The sequence below is a fragment of the Triticum dicoccoides genome, chromosome 2A (assembly GCF_002162155.2).
Source record: "Triticum dicoccoides isolate Atlit2015 ecotype Zavitan chromosome 2A, WEW_v2.0, whole genome shotgun sequence".
NCBI classification, from domain to species: Eukaryota; Viridiplantae; Streptophyta; class Magnoliopsida; order Poales; family Poaceae; genus Triticum; species Triticum dicoccoides.
In genome coordinates, this window is record NC_041382.1 from 37,742,947 (window position 1) to 37,764,114 (window position 21,168).

Here is a 21,168-nt window from a genome sequence, read left to right on the forward strand (position 1 = left end):
ATTGCCCTCGAGAGAACTACAGGTCTGACTTACAAACATTATTGTGATAATCAACACATACTTCCATATACATCATGGAAAAAATCAACATATTTATGTCCTCCACTTGTTTGGCTAACACTGTTTACAATTTGCAGCGTGAAAGCTCCCTACATCTTGCCAACCAATGGATCAAGTGTGGATACCCACTTGTCATAGTCCAGAGGAAAATCAAGGTCACCAAGTGGTATGCCATTAACAAAGTAGTAAGGTGTCCCGGTGACACCTCGTGCACAACCAAACTACAAAATAGAGAAAACATAAGGTGAATATTGTGTCTAGAACAATACAAATTATAAAATACGACATATAACGTGAGACGAGTTGAACAAACCTTGAAGGAAATCCTTGCGGCCTGATCCGACCGTGAGTCGTTGAAGCCCGCTCTATATGCAGCCAAATTGGCTTCGCCAATGACGGGGGCGACCAGGTTGTTCGCTATTTTGGCGACCACCGCCGCTCTTGTTTTGGTGTATGTCGGCGTGTTGTAATAACCCTTCTGAAATGTTACCATCCGTTAATTCCTTGTGATCTTATTGTGTGCGTTATATGCTGTGACCAATCTCGGATGTATTTCCCCCTCAGGAAAAAAAACAAAGTGTCATATCATGCTTATGCATTCTTGATGTATGCACCGGCTAATCCATACTGATAAAGCTAGCTTTGGATATGAACTTTTGCTTGTATATGACTTGGCATGGACAAAATTAAGTGCATGGTGGTTTCATCCAATGGAATGTGAGCAGGGTGCTTCTCGGTTCCCTCTCTTTGCCTCAAAAAGCTGCATTGCACTGCACCTATTAGTGCTTCCAAAGCAATGCCTAGTCATCTCCATCTAAAGAAAAAGCAACAACGCCTTTGTGCTTATATTAGTTGTGATGTTCACACAAGAGGCAGCACAAAACATCTCAAAATATGCCTGATTTTTTCTCTCCTTTTCTTATACACCTTTTGCTTCTTCTCCTTTAGTAAATTATATAAAGAAGCGGGCAGGCAAGAGATAATTAACCTGGTATTTGAAGACCTTTTCGAGCAGGGGATACACAGCTGACGCATTTAGCTTGTGCACCGCGTGGATCGACCGGCAAGCAATGAAGGAGCTGCTGTGGTAACTGCACATTTCACAGAGAAAATCGCATCATGAAATCAGTAAAAGATTTATCGAGTCATTACGCTTGCTGCTGCTTTATGATTTTTGTAAGCCAAAAGCAGTCAGTGTACCAAATGAACAATTGATGGTAATAAAACCAGGATGGAGGTAGTAATAACTACCGTACCTAAGGCATATCCAACTAAAAAAACTACCTAAAGCATATTGTGCAAAATAATACCGTTAACAAATTTAGTTTTTTTTTGGCTGAGTGGAAGAAGCTTAGTTTATTGGTTGCAAATTGTGCAATACGAATTTCAGAGAATGTATTCCATGATCCCTCTTCTCACGCTATTTTAATGCTATGTATCTACCTATGCACGGAAATCACAACCAAAATTTCAAGAAAGTCCTCCCAAAATAGTTGAAAACATTGGTACAGGTCGGTGCATCGGCCATGCCATCAAGTTTCATGTCCAAATTAGATTGCATAGGAAATATAAAAATATAAGAAGACAAAATCAGTTATGACTTGAATTTGAATTTGAATTTAAAGTTGGTGCCATTTAATGCTCCTTTTGTCCCTCAAGACGAGTATCAAATTTCAAGTGCGAAAATTATGGCATCGTAGAATCGTATACATGGATCTAATATTAATTAGGTTTGTGAATGATATTGTTCATGACTTGCACCGGCTTCATATGTATTATTATTGTGTTTGCCTAATAACGGGGGCATCTCTTGTTTTTCCTTTTTCCTTTTCTTTTTTGAGTGGAGGCTGATTGAACTGACATGAGCCAAAAGGAGCTCTTATTTTCTTCCAGGAATACGCAAAAGATATGCACACTCAGCATGGAAGAAAAATAAATAGTACAGTATGTGGCAGCTATTATAGTGGTGCTTTTGTTTTCTCTAGCTATAAAGCTCGACCACGCTCTAATTGGAAAGTAGATGAGAGTGAGATGCAACAGATTTAATACCAGGATAATCTTGCCTTTAATTACCATAGAAAAAAATAATCATGGTGTGCCCTGTCCATAGAAAAAAAATATTGCCTTTAATTACGTGGACAAAAGAATAATGTTGCCTTGAATTACCAGGACAAAAATCTCTAACTATAATATCAGTTTGGTGCGCCCTGACTATAGAAAAGAACAATCTTGCCCTTAATTACCATTTAGAACTATTTTATTTTATAGTTTCTGAGGCAAATTAAAAATGGAATGCTTTCGCAGTTGTTCGTCTTTCATAAATCCAATGGATTTTTGAGGTGCAGTGAAATGGACGGTAGCGAGGTAGACAACGAATAAGAAAACATTGGAAAAGGCTCCATGTTTTCAGCCCACGCTCCTCTCGGAATGTGTTATCTAACTAGACTTGTCCGATGCTCATAAGGGTAAGATGTGCGTGCGTTCATACAAGGCAAGATTTTGGGATTTTGGTTGAATTTTACTCATTGAATTCGCGAGCAATTACCGCAGGCCACAGGTGGATTTGCTAGGAACCGAGACAGAAGAGTCTGAGACCAAGACGACGACAATTCGTATGCAAAAGAAAGAGAGAAGGGTTTTTGATACATGGTTGAGTGTGCGTGACTCACGGGAGCGGGAAGAGATGGACGACGACGGCGACGCGGCGGGCGCCGAAGTGGTCGGCGGCCCTCCGCAGCGGCGGCCAGGCGTCGCGGCTGTCGGGGCAGAGCGGGTCGAAGAAGGCCTCGACGACCACCGCCTCGCCCCACGCCGGCGCCCACGCCTGCCCCCCGTACACGAACCCGTTCGTCCTCGCCGGGACCGGCACCTGCGCGCCGCAGCGCCCGGCCGCGATCACCACCGCCACCAGCACCAGCAGCGGCGGCGACACGCGGCGGTGGCGCTGTCGCCTGGCCTCCATCGATGGATCGATCGATCGCCGGACTCTCAGAGTCACAATGCTAGCCTAGCCACTCGTACGTGTCTGGTTGTTGAGCACTCTATGCCGGCCGGTGCACGGCGCGCGTGCAAAAATTTATATGCTCCATAGAATACTACGACAGCTGATATGTGTCGTTACTTATTACCGTAAAAACTGTCATTAACAGGTGGTCACTAGCTTCCTAATGATGCGGCAGACATGCACCAGGCCTGGAAAAACGTATACTCACTCCATCCGGGTCTAGATACATCCATTTTACTTTTTAAAAAAAATAGATGCATCCATTTGAATGGCAACTAATTCCAAACGATATAGTTGACGCTCAAACTTGAATCTATTTAGATGTGCCTATACATCATCTACATACATCCTTTTTTTCTCTTCATGAGAATCTAGATACATTCATTTGAGTGACAACTAATTCCGGACGCTCAAATGAATGTATTTAAACGTGGCTAGATACGTCCATTTGAGCGACAACTAATTTCAAATGAAGGGAGTTTTTTTTTTTTGCGTGGCGATGAAGGAAGTATATACAAAGGAATCATAGCCATTTAGAAGTACTCCCTCCGTAAACTAATATAAGAGCGTTTAAAATACTAAAATAATGATATAGACACTCTTATATTAGTTTACAGAGGGAGTATTTGTTTCGGAGCAGATTAGAGAAAAATGAAACAAATGACTATGTAAGAAAGCGTGCGCTACAGCCGCAACGCACGACACCCAACGTTGCATCACACGGCATTGTACCGTTGTTGCCCCGCCAGACGATGGAATGCCGAATTGTTTGTGAAATAAGTACAAACGTGCAAAAACACTGGAATGAATGCATCGCTTCGTTCAGTTATCACAACAATACAGTTGTTGAGTTGTTTTCGCAGGGAAATGTAAATGTTATTTGTGCTCAGTTTAGCTATATGGTAGGGACGAGCATGAAGCTTGGCTATGGAGGATTTTGAATTGGGGCCAGTTCTTTTCAGGCGATTCTGGACAATCGTGGCTGGAGAATCAATATATAAGCTGAAAAGAAGTCGATCTGATTCTTCAAAATCACCAGAGAATCGCTAGAATCGCTAGTGCAATCGAAAAGCGCCTGCAACCCACGATTGTGGCGATTCTCGTCGCTCCCGCAAAAGAAGTCGATCTGTAGGTTAGATGTTTGGATCGTGCAAATGAATAAAATACAACTAGCGGTGTATTACAAGCATGTTTAGTTTAATTTCACTCAAGGGCATTACAGACATTTGAGCACATAACTTATCCCACAATCTTAGAGTACAATCTTAGAAAAGAACTCGATGGTTGATTTTGTGGGAAGCTGATCCCGTGGGAAGTTTCTCAGAATCTGATTCTAGAGAATCAAAAGCTGAAAAGAACTGGGCCGGCTGTCAGCCGTTTTATAGCTAACAGCTTGTGTGTCTCAAGTTACAACCTTACAAGCGACCGGCTGTCAGCCGTTTTATATGTTGCTTACGATTTATTTTTTTGAGAACCATATGCTGCTTAGAGAGGAGCTAGTCCTTGGCGTTGTAGCGAATCGACGGCTTGGGCTTCAGGCCCATCTTGATTGTTCGGGCCGAGCGATAATGGAGCTAACACTCCCTCTCCCTTGATGGCCGGCTTGTCCCCAAGCTAGAGCTCGAGGAAAACGTTGCCACAATTCCTCCAAATTTTCTCAAGTGGCCACTGTCTCCGGTTGATCCGACTAATGGATTAAACCTTGTGGAACTACATCATCACCACGACGATGGAAGCGCCACTGCGGCACATCAGAAGGAACAACAAACTGGGCATCTTGAGAGGGAAGATCAAAGTGTACCTAACAGTGTGGCCCAATAGCCAGCCCGAGTTGCGACACATGCAGCGCTGGGTGGATTTTACTCGCCGCTGACTAACTTGAGTTGCGACGCATGCAGGACAAGGTGGATTTTACTCGCCACTGGCAACTGAAGATGATAAGCGGATGCTACCGCTCGCTCAAGTACTTTGTAAGGGCCATAGTACTTAAACAACAACTTATGATGAGCACGAGCAGCGACTGAAGACTGAATGTATGGTTGCAGCTTCAGGCCGACCTAGGCGGTATTGCCTATTTGGAACTTTGGATTTTTGTACTCATTGTATTCGCATACTCGAATTGCAAACCCTTATAAAAAACATGCTCCAAAGCTGTCAATTAATTTCCGCGTGCACAAGGGGGGGAGGCCATCGAGGGAACTACATGCCTGACTTACAAACATTATCATGATAATGAACACATACTTCCATCAACATTATGGAAAAATCAAACTATGTATGTCTTCCACTTATTTGGCTAATATTGGTTACAATTTGGAGATATTTATTTGCAGCGAGATAGCTCCCTACATCTTGCCAACCAACGGATCAAGTGTGGATATCCACTTGTTGTAGTCCATAGGAGAACCAGAGTCACTGAGTGGTATGCCATTAACAAAGTAGTAGGGTGTCCCGGTGACGCCTCGTGCACAACCAAACTACAAAACGGAGAAAACACATGGTGAATATTGCGGCTAGAACAATAATATGACATATAATGCGATACAAGTTCAACAAACCTTGAAGGAAATCCTTGTGGCCTGATCTGACTGTGAGTCGTTGAAGCCCGCTCTGTATGCTGCCAAGTTGGCCTCACCAATGACAGGGGCGACAAGGTTGTTAGCTATTTCGGCGACCACCGCTGCTCTTGTTTTGGTGTATGTCGGCATGTTGTAATAACCCTCCTGAAATGTTACCATCCTTTAACTCCTTGTGATCTTATTGTGTGTCTTACATGTTGTTACCAATTTAAGAGGTATTTATCCCTTGGACACAAATGAAAGTGTCATATAATTGTGCTTGATGTATGCACTAGAAAAGCCATGGTGGAAAAGCTAGCTATGGAATATGAGCTTTTGCTTGTATAGATGGTGCTTGGCATGGACAAAAAAACATTGCATGGTGGTTTCATCCAATGGGATGTGAGCAGGGTGCTTCTCGGTTCCCTCTCTTTGCCTCAAAAAGCTGCATTACACTGCACCTAGTAGTGGTTCCAAAGCAATACCTAGTCAGCTCCATTCAACAAAAAAAAGCAACACCACCTCTCCTACGGTGAATATTACCGAAATACCCCTCATCTTTTCAAAATGTTGTGCTTGATTTTCTCCTCTCTCTCTCTCTCTCTCTTTTTGCACCTTTTGAAGTGTGATATTACAGTGGGTAATAAAGAAGCAGGCAGGCAAGAGATAATTAACCTGGTATTTGAAGAAGTTTTCGAGCAGGGGATACACGGCTGACGCATTTAGCTTGTGCACCGTGTGGATCGACCGGCAAGCCATGAAGGCGCTGCTGTGGTAACTGCAAATTTCACAGAGAAAATCACGTCACAAATTAAACCAGTAAAAGTTTCATCAGAGTTACTCCGGGAGCTAGTGAAAATAACATGTTTATGATTTTTGTAAGCCAAAAGCGGCCAGGTTATCAAATAAAATAATGAAAGATTTTTTAAAATTTCTTTTTGTGGGGATTTTGTTTCCTGAATATGACGGATGATGTAAACTGAGTTTCTAATGAAAATTTCTACCTTTTTTTTTCCTTTTTCCCCAAACATCGCTCTCATTAGACGGTTTGCTTCTGAATACGAAGAATGAAGATTTTTTTTGAATTTCTTTTTGCGGGGATTTTTGGTTTCTGAATATGACGGATGATGTAAACTGAGTTTCTAATGAAAACTTGTACCTTTTTTTCCCTTTTTTCCCAAACATCGCTTTCATTAGATGCTTTGCTTGCTTAATAAATACCAAAATCATATGGTACTAAATCATACCGTCAACAAGTTTTTAGTTGTATCAATGATGTTGTGATGACTTGCACCTCGATCATATGTCTTATCATTGTGTGTTGCCTAATGCATGGTTGGGGCATCTTTTGTTTCCCCCTTTTTCTTTTGTGAGTGGAGGACGATTGGATTGGATTGACATGAGCAAAAAGCAGCCCATATTTTGTTCCAGGAATACACAAAAGATATGCAGCGCCTGCGTGGAAGAATTTTTGTTCTCTCTAGCTATCACAAAACTCGACCACGCTCCGGTTGGAAAGTAGGTGAGATGTAACAGATTTTAATACTGACTATAAGACCAGTTTAGTTTGGTGTGTCCATAGAAAAATAATAAAATCTTTCCCTTTAATTACCATTGTGCCACCCGACGCAGAACTTGTATTTTTTACGGGCAAATTAAAAACAGAATACACTAGAGTGAAATGGACGGTAGTGAGGTTGGAAAAGGATCCATGTTTTCAGCCCACACTCCTCTTGGTATGTGTGGGCTAGCTAGACCTGGCCTGACACGTCTGAGCACAAGCGAGTCACAATTGATCGGACGTGTTCCTAGTCATTTGGAATTTTTGGTTGGATTTTACCCGCCGAATTCACAGGCAATTACTTATACTGACCGAAGCAGGCCACGGCTGAATTTGCTACTCCCTCCGTTCCAAACTATTTGTCTTAGATTTGTCTAGATACGGATGCATCTAGCATTAAAATGAGTCTAGCATTAATCCGAGACAAATAATTCGGAACGGAGGGAGTAGAAAGTAGAAACCGAGGTGGAAGAATCAGACTGAGGAAAGAAAAAGAGAGGATGGTTTTGATGGTTGACTGGGCGCGTGACTTACGGGAGCGGGAAGAGGTGGACGACGACGGCTACGCGGCGGGCGCCGTAGTGGGCGGCGGCCCTCTGCAGCGGCGGCCAGGCGTCGCGGCTGTCGGGGCAGACGGGGTCGAAGAAGGCCTCGACGACCACCGCGTCGCCCCACGCCGGCGCGGCCGACTTCCCGCCGTACAGGAACCCGTCCGCCCTAACCGGGATCGGCAGCTGCGCGCCACAGCGCCCGACGACGGCCGCCACCGCCACGAGCACGAGCAGCGCCGCCGCCGCCGGCACACGGTGGCGGCTGGGCTCCATCGATCACGATCACGATCGCTCTGCTGGGGCTGGGCTACCCACTGGCTTGCTTGCTTGGGTGTTTGGCTGGTAGCTCGCTGGTGAAGTAACAGGAAGTGAACACAGCTGAGCTGAGGTATATATTTGGATGGAACAAGATGGAGTAGACGATAGAGCGGAGGTCGTTAGGACGACTGATGATAGCCGAGCACGGCGAGTGCACGCACACAGGCAGCCAAAGGTGCACATTATTATGTATAGACGCAGAGGCAGACATTTCGCCGAAAGCGAGGACGTCCTTTTTTGTTCATTTTGATGACAAGTATTTCCGGACAAAGGGAGTACGTACTACACCTAAAACGAAGGAAGTGTGATGTATGTGATCAAGTCGGATGGGAGACTCCACGTATCTGTTTCCACTTGCTTTGGGTTTTTCCGCGAGCAAGTTGAGAAGAACAGACAATTCTTCAGCGAAGAAAAGTCACTTTGATAGATGCTTCTTCTCAAGGACAAAAGGAGAAGACATGGCAATGATCCTGCCCAAATTTACTACCCACCGTGCATAATACGGAGTCGTTTATTTACTTCCCAGTACTTACTTATATTGAACTAAAAAACACGACAAGAACACCGGCATCAGTAAAGAAGTAACAGCTTTTGCAGTTACACAATCAGCAGTCCCAATACAACAGCCCGGCCCAGCCAGACAACCAAATGAGCCGACGAACAGCCAGGATGAATGAGCTTTCTGCTCTGGGCTTCCTCTTAAGAATCATAGAATATGTAAGCCAGTGGTACCAACAAATATACTCACTCACGGTCGATCGATCGATGAACACAAGCATCGCCAACCGCTCACCCTTATTCAGATCTGTTCCTCGCACCACCCCCACTAGCTGGGCGTGCGGTGCAAGGCCTTTTGCAGAAATTGCGACGCCAAAAACAGAAATCATCACCTCCCGTGTGAAACCACGCTCTCTTCCTAGTGTTCCGAGCCACCCAGGTCGCCCCATCTCACCTTGTACTTGGCTGCCAGGTAGTGGGCGCCCACGGGCCCGCGGCTCCCGTAGGGGTATAGCTCGGGGGCCATCCGCTTCTGCTCCAGCTCCTTCAGGAGGGGCGTGAAGAGCTCCCACGCCGCGTCCAGCTCGTCCGACCGGATGAAGAGCCTTCGCTCTCCTTCTATCGCGTCGAGCAGGAGCCTCTCGTACGCATCTGGTATCTCCTTGGGGTACCTGAGGCAAAATTTATAATAAGACTTCACAGATTACGACCAAGCGTTTTACTAAGAGACCTACGCTGCTACGAAGTAGGACGAGTGTACAAAACAGCGTATCTCCAAAGGAAAATTATTGCAAAGTATCACTGGAAAAATAAATTGTTGGGTAAATTTCAAAGCAGCAGCAGCAGCAGCACTGAAGACACCACTTTGGTTGACAAAGCCATGGCCTCTTGCATTCACAATGATGTACATGGGCAAAACATCGAATTGCTATTAGTTATCACTTAGCATGAACTAATTGAATGGGACGGACTTAAAAGGGGGCATTTGAACATATTATAAAGAAGGGCTGTAATAAACTGGATGGATTTACTATTTCATATTGAGAAGTTTATCCAATTCATGGAGTTTGATCAAACACCATATACAGTTTCTCCAAAATAAAATATGATATCCAATAAAACTTTGAATGTCCGAGTTTATCCATTTTCTTAATCGCCAGGAGACATCTCAGACTACACATCTCACTTACGAAGGCAGCCTAAGCCCTAGACAAACAAATAAAACAAAGAAGGATAAATGCTAGAGCTGCGGTTTTTTGTCTAATTGTCTACATGCAAAGAGAGGAGCTTCTTATGCACAACGTCAGAATTAATACTTCATCTTACCTTGCTGCATAGTGAAGATTCAGATTACTCCTATCTAGTCTCATACCAAGACCAGGAATCTTGTTGTTAATCTTTAGGTAAATTCCTTCATCTGGTTGCACGCGTATCACAAGTTCATTAGTAGCCCTGTCAAGATCGGTTCCAAAAGACCCCTTGTAGAGATTTCCAGGAACATGTCGAAACTGTACTCTAATCTCAGCCCTGAAATTTGTTCAATTGTCATTCGACTATCAGGATCAACAGCATTAAAGATAAACCATAAAAGAGATGCTCAAAACAAATAATTTTGTGTTATCAACCCAAAACAGATACTAATAAATATACGGTAAATTGTTACATATGGAGAATACGTTGGTCTAACTGCATAACACTAAAAATTAAATAAGAAGCGCAAACAAAAATTTTAAAAAAATGACATCAGGGTTAAAATTCAAATATTCAACAAAATAATGACATATAGCTAAAGTGAACATGTGGCAAAGTGTAGGCATCATATTGATAATGAAAAATATGTTGAAGTGCACTTACTGTTTAGTATGCAAAGCTTTTCCAGCCTTCATGAGAAAGGGAACTCCATCCCATCTAGCGTTATTTATAAAAAGCGCAGCTGCAGCAAATGTTGGAGTCAGACTACCCTTGGGCACCGTCTTATCTTCAGTGTATCCAGGGTATGTAATACCACCCTTTGTATGACTTTTATACTGTCCTATTACCACATCTTCTAGTCGCAATGGCTTCATGGAGCGCAAAACTTTAACCTGAAAGGAATACAGAAGTAACAATGAAGATCAATGAATGGTAATTTTAGAATCGACATGCTCGTTTCACATAAAACACAGATTATAAAATTGATTTATGCTGCTTTAAAGTATACTTTTTCGCAAAAAAAAAAGGATTGATGTATACTGCTTTAAAGCATGTAACAGAATGCAGATAAAACAGGTCTTTAATTGGGGAAAGAATTGGCCCTCCCTCTGTCCCCAATAGGAGCCAACAGTTTTTGGCTTAAAACTGCCTGTGTCGGTAACTTAAAATATGTTATATCCTACAATTAATATTACTAAGGAACAGGCACAAACCTTCTCATTTCGTATGTCCTCTGCTTCCAAGCTAATAGGAGTTTCCATTGCAAATAGAGCTAGTATCTGAAGAAGATGATTCTGCATTATGTCTCGGATAATACCATAGCTATCAAAGTACCTGTGTAATTCAACAATTTGGTAAGAGACAATCCAAGGGAAGTAACACAGTGCCACAAACGATGTATAAATCATTACCCTCCTCGCCCTTCAGTGCCAAAGTCTTCCGAGAATATCAGTTGCACATTCCTAATATATTGCCTTGACCACAGAGGCTCAAAAACAAGATTCGAGAAGCGAAGGACAGACAAGTTCTCCACCAGTTCCTTTCCCAAGTAATGGTCAATCCTGCATAACAAATATAAAGAGCACAACATTCATAAGAATCCTACTCTATGAAAATAACTATGATGCATATCATGCTCCCGAATTCCCAAAGGGATCATATCACCACTTAAATGTTTCCAATTGGGAAGACAGCTTTGATTTATGCGGGGTATGAGAATGAGAGTCATATTTAAATTAGTGATAAAAGAAAACATGAACAATTCTCACAAATTAAACTAGATTCCTGTATCACCTGAAGATTTGGTCCTCTGTCAGGTACTGCTTCAGACCTTTCGTTAGGGCAGCAGAAGACTCTGAGTCCCGGCCAAAGGGTTTTTCAACAATTACCCTTGTCCAGCCACTCACAGATGATGCTGATTTGCTTGCACATTTTACAACATCCAGGAATATATTTGGAGGTATCGACAAGTAGAAAAGATGGTTAGATACTCTGGGACCCTGCATATAAAAAAAATTTGTCAGAGTATAAGTACATTGATTTTTGAAATGGAGATGGATTAAGTAGTACAAAATAGTTGCATACATCATTTTTTTTTACAAGGCACACCATTAAGATTTGTAAAGCTAATAGATGCTGACTTATTACATCAACAAAATTATATCAAGGGACATTTTTCAGATACTACGGTTTTTGCAAGATGGAAACACAGAACTAGCAAAAATTTATATCTTAACGCAGTTTAGAGAAAATTCGTACAATGAGATACATATAAATGAAAATCATTAAGACTAGCAAGCATGCACTGAAAATATGGTCCTATGAGGAATTCATCCGAAACAACTAGAAATACTATAACCTCATCATTAGAAGTAAAATAAATGATGCATTCTTGGTTTAATTTGAAGTGCTTCTACAAACCTCATGTTGTTTGATCTTCTTGCCTAGCTCCCTGAAATCTTCCTCTGAGTCATATTGACCTGAGTGGTAGAAGCATCGTTTCAGAAACTCTTCCATTTTCTCACTACAGTTCTCCCTGAAAGAAAAGACATAACAGTTTAAAGTAGCACCAAGGGAAATGCATCTCCCTACATAGGATTTATTTCCTTCATAAGTTATGATTGCAAGTTCTCCCAAGATAAGCACCTTTTATCAATCCTGCAAGTCAGTGTTTTGCTGACCATGTCTCTCAGTTCAGCATCTGTCATTTTACTCCGCGCATAGCCAAAGATGGAGAAATGCTACAGAAGAAAATACTTTAGATTGGTTTTTGTTTAAAAAAAAGGTGGGTAAAATTGAATCCTAGGCTGGAGAGAGCAATAGACAAACCTTGGGAAGACAACCTTCATAGTAAAGAGCGAAAAGGGCAGGAAATATCTTCTTCTTCGCAAGGTCACCAGACGCTCCAACTACGGTGATGCTAACCGACGCCTCATCATCCTTCACTAGAGAGGCTAAATCTTCAAATTCCTCGACGGTGATTGCTGAAGAAGTGCCATTTGCCACCGTTGACGGGGCGGCGGGGGCGACAGCGTTCTCCACAGCATCCATGGGAGCTTTCACTGATGATGGAGTGCAAAATGAGTAAAAAAAACAGCCATTGTGTATCATTCATACTGTACTAGTTAAGCAACAAGATTTTGAGTAGATGTTGGATTTAAACATCTCTAAGTTACCAAAGCTAGTGGGAATCATCTCAAATTCGCAGACCCACTCAATTCATCTTGCTCTGACTAGTGAATGGCGACTCGATTCATTTTAGACAGTAAGGTTTGCAGCCGTGCACCAGAGTGGTAGGATTCAGATGCTAGTACTATGTCAGAATGGTGGTGGTGATGTAGGAGCAGAATGCGGCAGAGCTCTAGGAGGCACAAAAGTCAACATGCCAATTCAGTCGAGGAATCTGGGCTCTAGTTCTAGGGGTGACTGACTATGTTGAGTCAATCAAGTGTGTAATCCAAGGCATGTACGCGCGCAGTTCCCAGCCCGTGGCCTCACCTAACAAGGCATCCCCTGGACTTTGGACGGAACAAGGAGAAGGCCCCAAGAGCGCGGAGAGAATCGACACCCCGGCGGAGCGGAAGAGAGCAAGTGGAGAAGAGAGCGCCCACCTCCTTTCCCGGCGACGGCGTGGATGCGCCACCCCTTGGCGGCTCCGCATCTGGCGAAGGAGAAGGCGAGGGACGAGGAGGGCGGCGGCTGCGGGCGGCGCGCGAGGGGGCCGCCGCCGGCCGCCGCCGGGCACCTCATGCAGGAGAGGGCCATGAGCGTGCGGCCGCTTCCTTCCTTCGTTCCTTGCTTCGGAGAAGACTAGGCGGGCGGGCGAGCGAGCTGGCTGGCGAAGTGGCGATAGGAGGGGCGGGGATGGGGACGGGGGGAGGGGGAGATGGAGATGGAGGTTTTATCGGGGATATCGAAGGGGAGAAAGGCCAAAGTTTTGGTGCTGGGGTTGGGTTGGAAGCCGATTGGAAGCTCTTGAGATCGCCGAGGGGGCGGAAACGCAAAGAGGCGTGGCCCCTTGGCCGCCGCTGCGGTCGTCGGCTGGCTCGGGGCGGAAAATGGTGCCGCGGCGGCGCTCCTCTCGGCCTCGGGTGGTGCCGTGCGGGCTGCGGGGTGGCACCTACGTACAGGTACAGTGCGGACGGAGGCTCGGTAGGTGGCTCCCCTGGCTGAGCATTCAGATGTGCACCCTTTGCCTGCCTTTAGATGCATTTTGGGTCGCACTGTATGCTACTACAACGTTTTATATTTCTGAACAAGAAGTATGGACAACATACTTTTTGCCTTGCACTTTCTGCCTTGCACTGATTTTTGCCCATGTGAAATTTCAGCGTTTTTACCTTGCTTGTTGGGAACCTCATTGGAGGCCATCCGATCCGAGGAGAGCCGCCTGCTTTTCCTATGCTCTCGGACGACGGCGGTGCGGTGGACGGGGAGGGGCAGGCAGCCGCGCGCTGTTGGACAAACACGGCGGAGGGGAAAGACGGCCGGACGGGTCAGCGATGGCCCCGTCGCCGACGGAAATAGCGACGGTCAGCTGACAAGAGGCTCGCCTACAAGGCAGGGGGCGACAATGGCGGTGGACGAGCAGGGCACAGAGACAACTACTACTACGTCTCTGAACTACTACTCGCGACGGACAATGGTGTGTACGTCTCTATATGAACTACGTCTCTATATGAACTACGTCTCTATATGAACTACTACGTCTCTATATGAACTTTCCTCTCTGATGCAAGGCTCATATTATTCCATGCTTCAGGATCAACCCCACTCTGGACCTTCCGCATTTCCTTTCTCGGATTCCTTGCTTGCGGAGTCGAGTGGCGAGACAACCTGAATTCTACGAAAGCCGAATTCGGTGCCTTCCTTTTTCCCCAAATTCCTAACTTGCCGACTTGAGTTGAGGAAGCAACCTGAAATTTAAGAAAAAAGCGGACGCCGGGTTTCCTGGTGCCCCTGTTTTTGAGTCCTTGCTGCCTCGTGTTTAAATAAATTCTAATGCCTGCAAATACTCAACATTCTTGGCTCCAAAGGCAGAATCAAAACCGACAGCACTCGCCTTCCTTTTCCAGATTCTTAACATTCTTGCGCCTCTGTAATTCAGTGAAAAGTTTTAAAAAGAGCTTCGACGTTCACTTTCAGATGCTAAAGAAAAGGGTCGCTTCAATATGAGATAGAAATTAAGATCTGCACCGCTGATTTTGGCCAGTATATAGCATAACAGTGGATCCTAATCAGATACATAATTAAAACGGTTACAGTTACATTATACAAGTGGTATAGCTATAATTTTGTATAACTGTACTATATATCAAGTTGCATGCACATCCTACTAGTTGCCATAATCAAAAGGTTTCGACAAATGCCTCCTTGATGGCAACAATCTTGGCACAAACGTCGTGCATCCCAGGTCTATCTTTCGGTGATTCCATGGTACACATCAGGCCAATACTGACCAGAGGTATGATGTACTTCTGCATACATAAGGAAGCAGCCGCCGGATCCTCCTCGAATGGCATGTCGGGATCTAGAACCTCACTGATCCTCTCGGGGAAAGCTAGGTCGACATACTTGTGGAGGCTGAGGGTGTTGCCGCATAGCGCGCCCGTCGGTCGCATCGCCGTGAGCATCTCCAGTAGCAGCACCCCGAAACCATACACATCACCGCCTGTCGAGATCTTGCATCCCATCCCATATTCTGTAAAACAGGAGCAGTGGACATAAATACTTGTGGAACTCGACAGTCATTTGAAAGAAAAAAAGAGAGTGCAACTTACCAGGTGCAATATATCCGATCGTTCCTCTGACACCAACCAAGCCTTCTGGTCCGCCAATACCTGAAGAGAGAAACTTGGCGGATCCGAAGTCACCGATGCGTGAGGTCATGTCGTAGTCCAACAGAACATTTCCTGGCTTCAAATCGCAGTGAATCAAAGGAGGTGTAAGCTGGTTGTGCATATAGTCCAGAGCAGAAACTACATCAGCAGCAATACGTATCCGCTGACCCAAGCTCAGTAGCCTCCTTGGGCTGCCTCCGTGAACCCTTGGGTGTATCCACATGTCCAGGCTACCGTTTGCCATGAACTCGTATACAATAGCCTTGAACTCATCGCCCTCGAAATCTACTGTGGAGCACATGGTGATAGCTTGAACCAGATTGCGGTGGCGGGTGTGTTTTAGCACTTCGCACTCGGTGAAAAAGCCATTTCTTGAACCTTGCTCGCTAAGATGGAACACCTTGATGGCCACTAGGTCTGTCTCGAACTCAAACCGACCAATGTAGACTGATGCTGTATGACTTGAACTGATCCTGTTGACCAAAGAGAACCAGTTGGTCGCTTTAAGAATGTCACCATATGACACTCTCTTCATTGTCTCCTTGAAGTTTTCAGTTGGTTGAGTTTTGCTCCCCTTCATAACAGTGACAGCAACACATAAGAATGAGAACAGAGCAATAGTAACTGGTGGACCTATTATCAGCAGCAGCCGTGTGTTGATCTTCCTTTTTGTTGCTGAGGTGGTGGGGCAAATGGGCAGTCCAAATATAGCAGCAGCTGTTTCACATAGCCCTGTGTTACCTTGCAGGGATACTGCCGTTGTGTTTCCAAATATACCACCAGTTGGGACTGGCCCTTCAAATTTGTTGTATGATATATCAATATAATTTAAGCTGCTGAAGTTCCCGAAATACTGTGGAACTTGACCAGTTAAATTGTTCTCAGACAGATCTATCTGCTGTATGCCCTTCAGTGCACTGAAAGACTGAGGAATACTCCCACTGAGCATGTTGCTTTCCATTTGAAGGGATAACAATGTAACACACCGGCCAAGTTCAGAAGGAAGGCTACCAGATAATTTGTTATTGGAAACATCAAGGAGGCCAAGAGTAATCAGGTTACCAATTTCCTGTGGTATAAGCCCAGTCAGGTTGTTGTTTGACAAGTCCAAACCCAATGAGAGGGAAGATATATTGAGGAGTTCTCTTGGTATGGATCCATCAAGGTTGTTGACTGATAAGTTCAGCATAGCTAGTCTTTTGCATTGTCCTATAGTTGCTGGTATGTTTCCAGACAAATTGTTGTCATCAAGATCAAGCTGCCCGAGTTGAGGAAGATTACCAACCGTTGATGGAATCTGGCCTGATAATCTATTCCTCGATAGTTCCAGTATAAACAAGTTGCTCAAGTTCCCAACACTCGGGGGGATTTGTCCTGAGAGCATGTTCTGACCCATATCAAGCAGAGCGAGGTCTACAAGGTTGCCTATCTCTGCGGGTATGTTTCCAGAAATTTGGTTTCTACCAAAGCTTAACCACTGAAGCTTTGTTGAAAGGCTGCCTACTGTCCTTGGCAAACTTCCATTCAGGATATTCCCATCCACTGATAAACTTAACAACTGACTGCAATTGGTCAGAGAGGTAAGGAAGGCCCAGTCACCAGCTTCGAGTGTGTTGTTTCCTAGACGCAGTAGGCTCAAGTCTGACAAGAATCCTAGAGATGGCACCACCCCAGTCAGCAGGTTGCTTGAAAGATCAAGCGCTTGCAGCTTTGACATGTTCGTCAGAGAATCTGGGACCGATCCACGAAATTGGTTGAGTCCCATTACCAATGTTTCAAGGTTCGGGAGTGAGTGGCCAATGTCAGAAGGTATCTGTCCAATAAATGTGTTGTTGCGTAGGCTAAAGAATGTGAGTGATGACATATTGTACAATGTGGCTGGGACATACCCCGAGAAGCTATTGTAACTTAGATCCAGCATTGTTAGGTTTGGAATTCGAGCCAATGTTTCTGGAATTGGACCTACTAAGTTGTTTTGTGCTAGCAGGAGGGAACGCAATGATGAAACATTACCCAAAGATGCTGGTACACTACCAGAAAGTGAATTCCCTGTAAGATCAAGAAATTGCAGAGCATCCATCTTTTGGAAATGTGGGATAGGCCCGGAGAGAGCATTCGACCAGAGGTCAACAGCAACAAGTTTGGATGAGTTGAACAAATTAGCTGGGATCACCCCAGATAAGTCATTACGTGAGAGGATTATCTCACTGAGTGATGAACTATTTGATAAGGAATCAGGGATAGCTCCGCCAAGAGAATTGTTTGCAAGGTTCACATATCTAAGAGATGCAGCTGTACCTAATGACAGAGGGATGTTACCTACAAGGTTGTTGCCCACAAGCATCAGAGTTTGGAGGCTATGAAGCTCACCTATCTCCCCAGGTATGCTTCCAGATAATCTATTGTAACTTAGACCTAGCACTGTTAGGTTTGGAATTCGAGCCAATGTTTCTGGAATTGATCCTATTAAGATGTTTTCTGCTAGCAGGAGGTAACGCAAGGATGAAACATTGCCTAAAGATGCTGGTACAGTACCAGAAAGTGAATTCCCTGCAAGACCGAGAAATTGCAGAGCTCCCATCTTTTGGAAATGCGGGATAGCCCCAAAGAGAGCATTCCACCGAAGATCGACACGGCGAAGTTTGGATGAGTTGAACAAACTAGCTGGGATCACCCCAGATAAGTCATTACGCGAGAGGATTATCTCACTGAGTGACGAACTATTTGCTAAGAAATCAGGGATAGCTCCGCTAAGAGAATTGTTTGCAAGGTTGACATATCTAAGAGATGCAGCTGTACCTAATGACAGAGGGATGTTACCTGAAAGCCTGTTTCCAGCAAGCATCAGGGTTTGGAGGCTCCGAAGCTCACCTATCTCTTTAGGTATGCTTCCAGATAACTTATTGTTCCAAAGGTTCAACTGAACTAGAGAACCAAGGGCTGCCAGAGGTATGTTACCTGCAAGTTTGTTCCCCGCAAGATTCAGGGTTTGGAGGCTCTGAAGCTCAGCTATCTCATCAGGTATTCTTCCAGAAAATTGATTGCTTGGAAGGTCGATCTGTACTAGAGAACTAAGGGCTGCTATGCAACTGGATAGTGTTCCCGTGAGCTGCATAGACCTGAATTGGATGGACACGACACGGATTGGGGTGGCCGTGCTGCAGGTGACCCCTTGCCAGCTGCAGAAGTGAAGTGAGTCGTTGCGCCATGATCCAAGAACACCGGCAGGATCCCTGGAGATGCCAGATTTGAAGCAGAGAAGAGCTTGCCGGTCACTCTCGGATTTGTTGCTAGCTTGTGCTGATGTGGATACTATTGTGTTGGAGGACAGAAATATGAGGATGGCACAGAGAAGAAACAGTGCATGGTGGGATGGAGCAATCAGAGATTGGGTGTGAAAAACTTGAGGAGCCATGTCTCCGTTCTTGTTGTGATGGAGTATGTTGGTTAAATGCTTTGCGTGTGTGCGCTTAGATATATGTTAGAAGGGTAAGGGAGTTGAAACTTCTTCTTGACTTTGACTTCAGGGCCGGCTTGTTTGGCTTGGTTCTATCCATATGCCCCAGATGAACGAAAAGAGCCTGAGCACAAAACGAGCTTGTGAGGTTTATGTGGGTAAAGAAAACATGCGCATGCCGAAACCAATCTATCAAAGTACAAATACTATCTATCCTCTGCTTGCTATACAATCTAAAACTTGTGCACCCCAAAATCCGCCAAATGGAAGTATTAAGTGAGCTGGATATTAGAAAAGGGCTGCTGGCTCCTCACTCACCATTATTTCTCCGCCATCAATGAACAAAAAAACATAAATATTTGTATACGTCATACGTCGCGGTTGGCTGTATGGTTCAGGAAGTACACTGTCATAAGCCCAAGCACAGCTTAGTTGACTCGGCAAAGTGCCAGGTCAGTTATCATGGACAAGAAGTGGGCATGCCATGACGCGGAAGACTCGGTCTGTCTTTGTCGCCCTTGCGGTGAAATTAATTAACAAGCTATCCCCGTCATCGAACTTGTTCAAAGATGAACTATCTGAGAATCTTAAAAGGAGGTGCTCGACAAAATTGAATCCATAACATGATGATACTAACGAGTAGCGGCGGTATATGCCCTCGACGGGACATCTATCATGTCCCACCGAATCTCCAAGAGAACCATCCTGAACGAACGCTTATTTGTGAACCTGCTGGGCTGTCGTGTTTCTCTTACAGACTTACAGTACAGTTATTTGGCAAATGACTGCTGCTTTCCTCCCACTCCCTAGTCCCCACCTTCATCGCCTCCAACGAATAATTAACGCGTCCAATCAAACCAAATCACGGCCTGGTATCCAAATAGATGAATGAATTAAGGCCTGGCACTACACAAAGTCGTAATTTTTATTAAGGAAAAGTCTGAGCACAAACTGTACCCGGGGCTAGGGTACGGGGACATGCCGAGGATGCAGCGCTGAGATTGGAGCTTGGAGGTGCCGATGCCCCGGACTCGGCTGGACCCCGTAGTCGTACGGGCACCTTCTCCTCGCCCGCGCGGCGTCGGCGGGCGGGAGGCGGAGGTCACGGGAGGGAGTCAGCGCTTGTGTCGTGGGGAGTTATCGGGTTGGGGCGGGAGAGGGGTGGGAGCTCCCATTTGGCTCGCGCGCTCGCTCGCTGCAGCCGCGTGGTGGGGGCTGAGCCGAGCGGGAGAAATGCCGGAGTGCGGCGACGGAGGTGAGGCGTCGCGAGGAAGAAGGAGAAGGGGAAGGGTAAAGTGGTAAATATGATGCTGGTCAGTCAAAATACCTTTTGATATTAAAATATTAAATGCTTATTAATGACATAAGAAAATTCTTAATGGAAGAATGCTTTGGCAGTGAAACGATGAAAGTTTATACCAATGTCTACATTTTGTTTGCATGAAAAAGATGATAGAGCAAAAGGGGATTATAGTTTATGTTATTATCTAGCCCCAATTTTGCATTTCATATGCATATCCTACTTTGCTTTAAAATCGACAACTATTGTTGGATGCACCTCCTTATAATATTGGCCAGCAGGCTGCCTAACACCATACACAGAGGACAATGTAGACACTCGCAGAAGTCGAGTATTTGGCATAAATTAAGGGCTCATTTGGTTGTTGGGGTGAAAAACCCTAGGCAGTAAACCCCCTGAGGGGGATTTCCCTGATCATATGGGATCCCCCTCGCATCATGCGAAAATGCCCCCGTTGCCATTTGGGCACCAAGGGGAAGGGAAGAGAACGGAGGGAGAAGAGCAGGAGATAGATGAAATCGAGTAGGGGATTCTCACCAAGTGGAACAGAAGTAACCAACATTGTAGCTTTAGGGCCTGTTCGGCAACGCTCCAGCTCCTAGCTTCTTCAACTTCACACATGAAGCTCATCCGAACGCTAGCGCTCCAGGAAGTTGGAATCGAGAAGCTGGCGAGGTGTCGTAGTGTAAAAAAGGTGGAGTTGAGGAAGCTGGCCTTTTTCCAGATCCGTGAATACCTAGAAGTTGGAGTTGAGGCTAATTACTACAAGGTTGCCACCGGCCAAGTGAGTTTGAGCGTACCGGTTCGTTTTCTTTCCCGAGCTCGCTCTC

The 21,168-nt window shown here is 44.9% G+C and overlaps 4 protein-coding genes and 1 long non-coding RNA gene across 8 annotated transcripts; 1 reads left to right on the forward strand and 4 right to left on the reverse strand.

Moving 5' to 3' along the window:
* Position 1: 1 nt before the first annotated feature.
* On the reverse strand, positions 2-3,086 carry LOC119353023. Its single transcript, XM_037619600.1, has 4 exons — positions 2,730-3,086; positions 1,049-1,151; positions 374-538; positions 2-281 (listed from the first exon to the last, which is right to left on the reverse strand). The coding sequence occupies exons 1-4, from the start codon at positions 3,020-3,022 to the stop codon at positions 150-152; spliced, it is 693 nt and encodes a 230-aa protein (XP_037475497.1). The 5' UTR covers positions 3,023-3,086; the 3' UTR covers positions 2-149.
* Positions 3,087-5,196: 2,110 nt separating this feature from the next.
* On the reverse strand, positions 5,197-8,217 carry LOC119353025. The gene is made up of 4 exons (XM_037619601.1): positions 7,718-8,217; positions 6,298-6,400; positions 5,623-5,787; positions 5,197-5,541 (listed from the first exon to the last, which is right to left on the reverse strand). Exons 1-4 carry the CDS (start codon positions 8,005-8,007, stop codon positions 5,410-5,412), a joined length of 690 nt encoding a protein of 229 aa, XP_037475498.1. The 5' UTR covers positions 8,008-8,217; the 3' UTR covers positions 5,197-5,409.
* Positions 8,218-8,605: 388 nt separating this feature from the next.
* Positions 8,606-14,127, reverse strand: LOC119353027 (glucose-6-phosphate 1-dehydrogenase 2, chloroplastic-like). Of its 3 annotated transcripts, XM_037619603.1 has the most exons (11): positions 13,385-13,750; positions 13,240-13,352; positions 12,571-12,803; positions 12,388-12,482; positions 12,163-12,277; positions 11,536-11,741; positions 11,154-11,303; positions 10,956-11,076; positions 10,405-10,634; positions 9,877-10,077; positions 8,627-9,221 (listed from the first exon to the last, which is right to left on the reverse strand). In XM_037619603.1, exons 1-11 carry the CDS (start codon positions 13,504-13,506, stop codon positions 8,969-8,971), a joined length of 1,839 nt encoding a protein of 612 aa, XP_037475500.1. In that variant the 5' UTR covers positions 13,507-13,750; the 3' UTR covers positions 8,627-8,968. The 3 variants fall into 3 exon arrangements, with proteins under 3 accessions (XP_037475503.1, XP_037475500.1, XP_037475502.1); XM_037619606.1 differs by lacking the exons at positions 13,240-13,352; positions 13,385-13,750 and adding an exon at positions 14,082-14,127 and having other exon boundaries at positions 8,606-9,221; XM_037619605.1 differs by lacking the exon at positions 13,240-13,352 and having other exon boundaries at positions 13,353-13,750.
* Positions 13,744-14,798, forward strand: LOC119353028. 2 transcript variants are annotated; one of them, XR_005170308.1, is made up of 3 exons: positions 13,744-13,871; positions 14,073-14,386; positions 14,504-14,798. It is a non-coding gene; the product is annotated as an uncharacterized LOC119353028 (long non-coding RNA). The 2 variants fall into 2 exon arrangements; XR_005170307.1 differs by having other exon boundaries at positions 13,756-14,003.
* A 133-nt stretch (positions 14,799-14,931) lies between these two features.
* LOC119353026 (probable LRR receptor-like serine/threonine-protein kinase At3g47570) lies at positions 14,932-20,273 on the reverse strand. Its single transcript, XM_037619602.1, has 4 exons — positions 19,996-20,273; positions 19,802-19,907; positions 15,522-19,162; positions 14,932-15,442 (listed from the first exon to the last, which is right to left on the reverse strand). Exons 3-4 carry the CDS (start codon positions 18,994-18,996, stop codon positions 15,090-15,092), a joined length of 3,828 nt encoding a protein of 1,275 aa, XP_037475499.1. The 5' UTR covers positions 18,997-19,162; positions 19,802-19,907; positions 19,996-20,273; the 3' UTR covers positions 14,932-15,089.
* Positions 20,274-21,168: the final 895 nt, after the last annotated feature.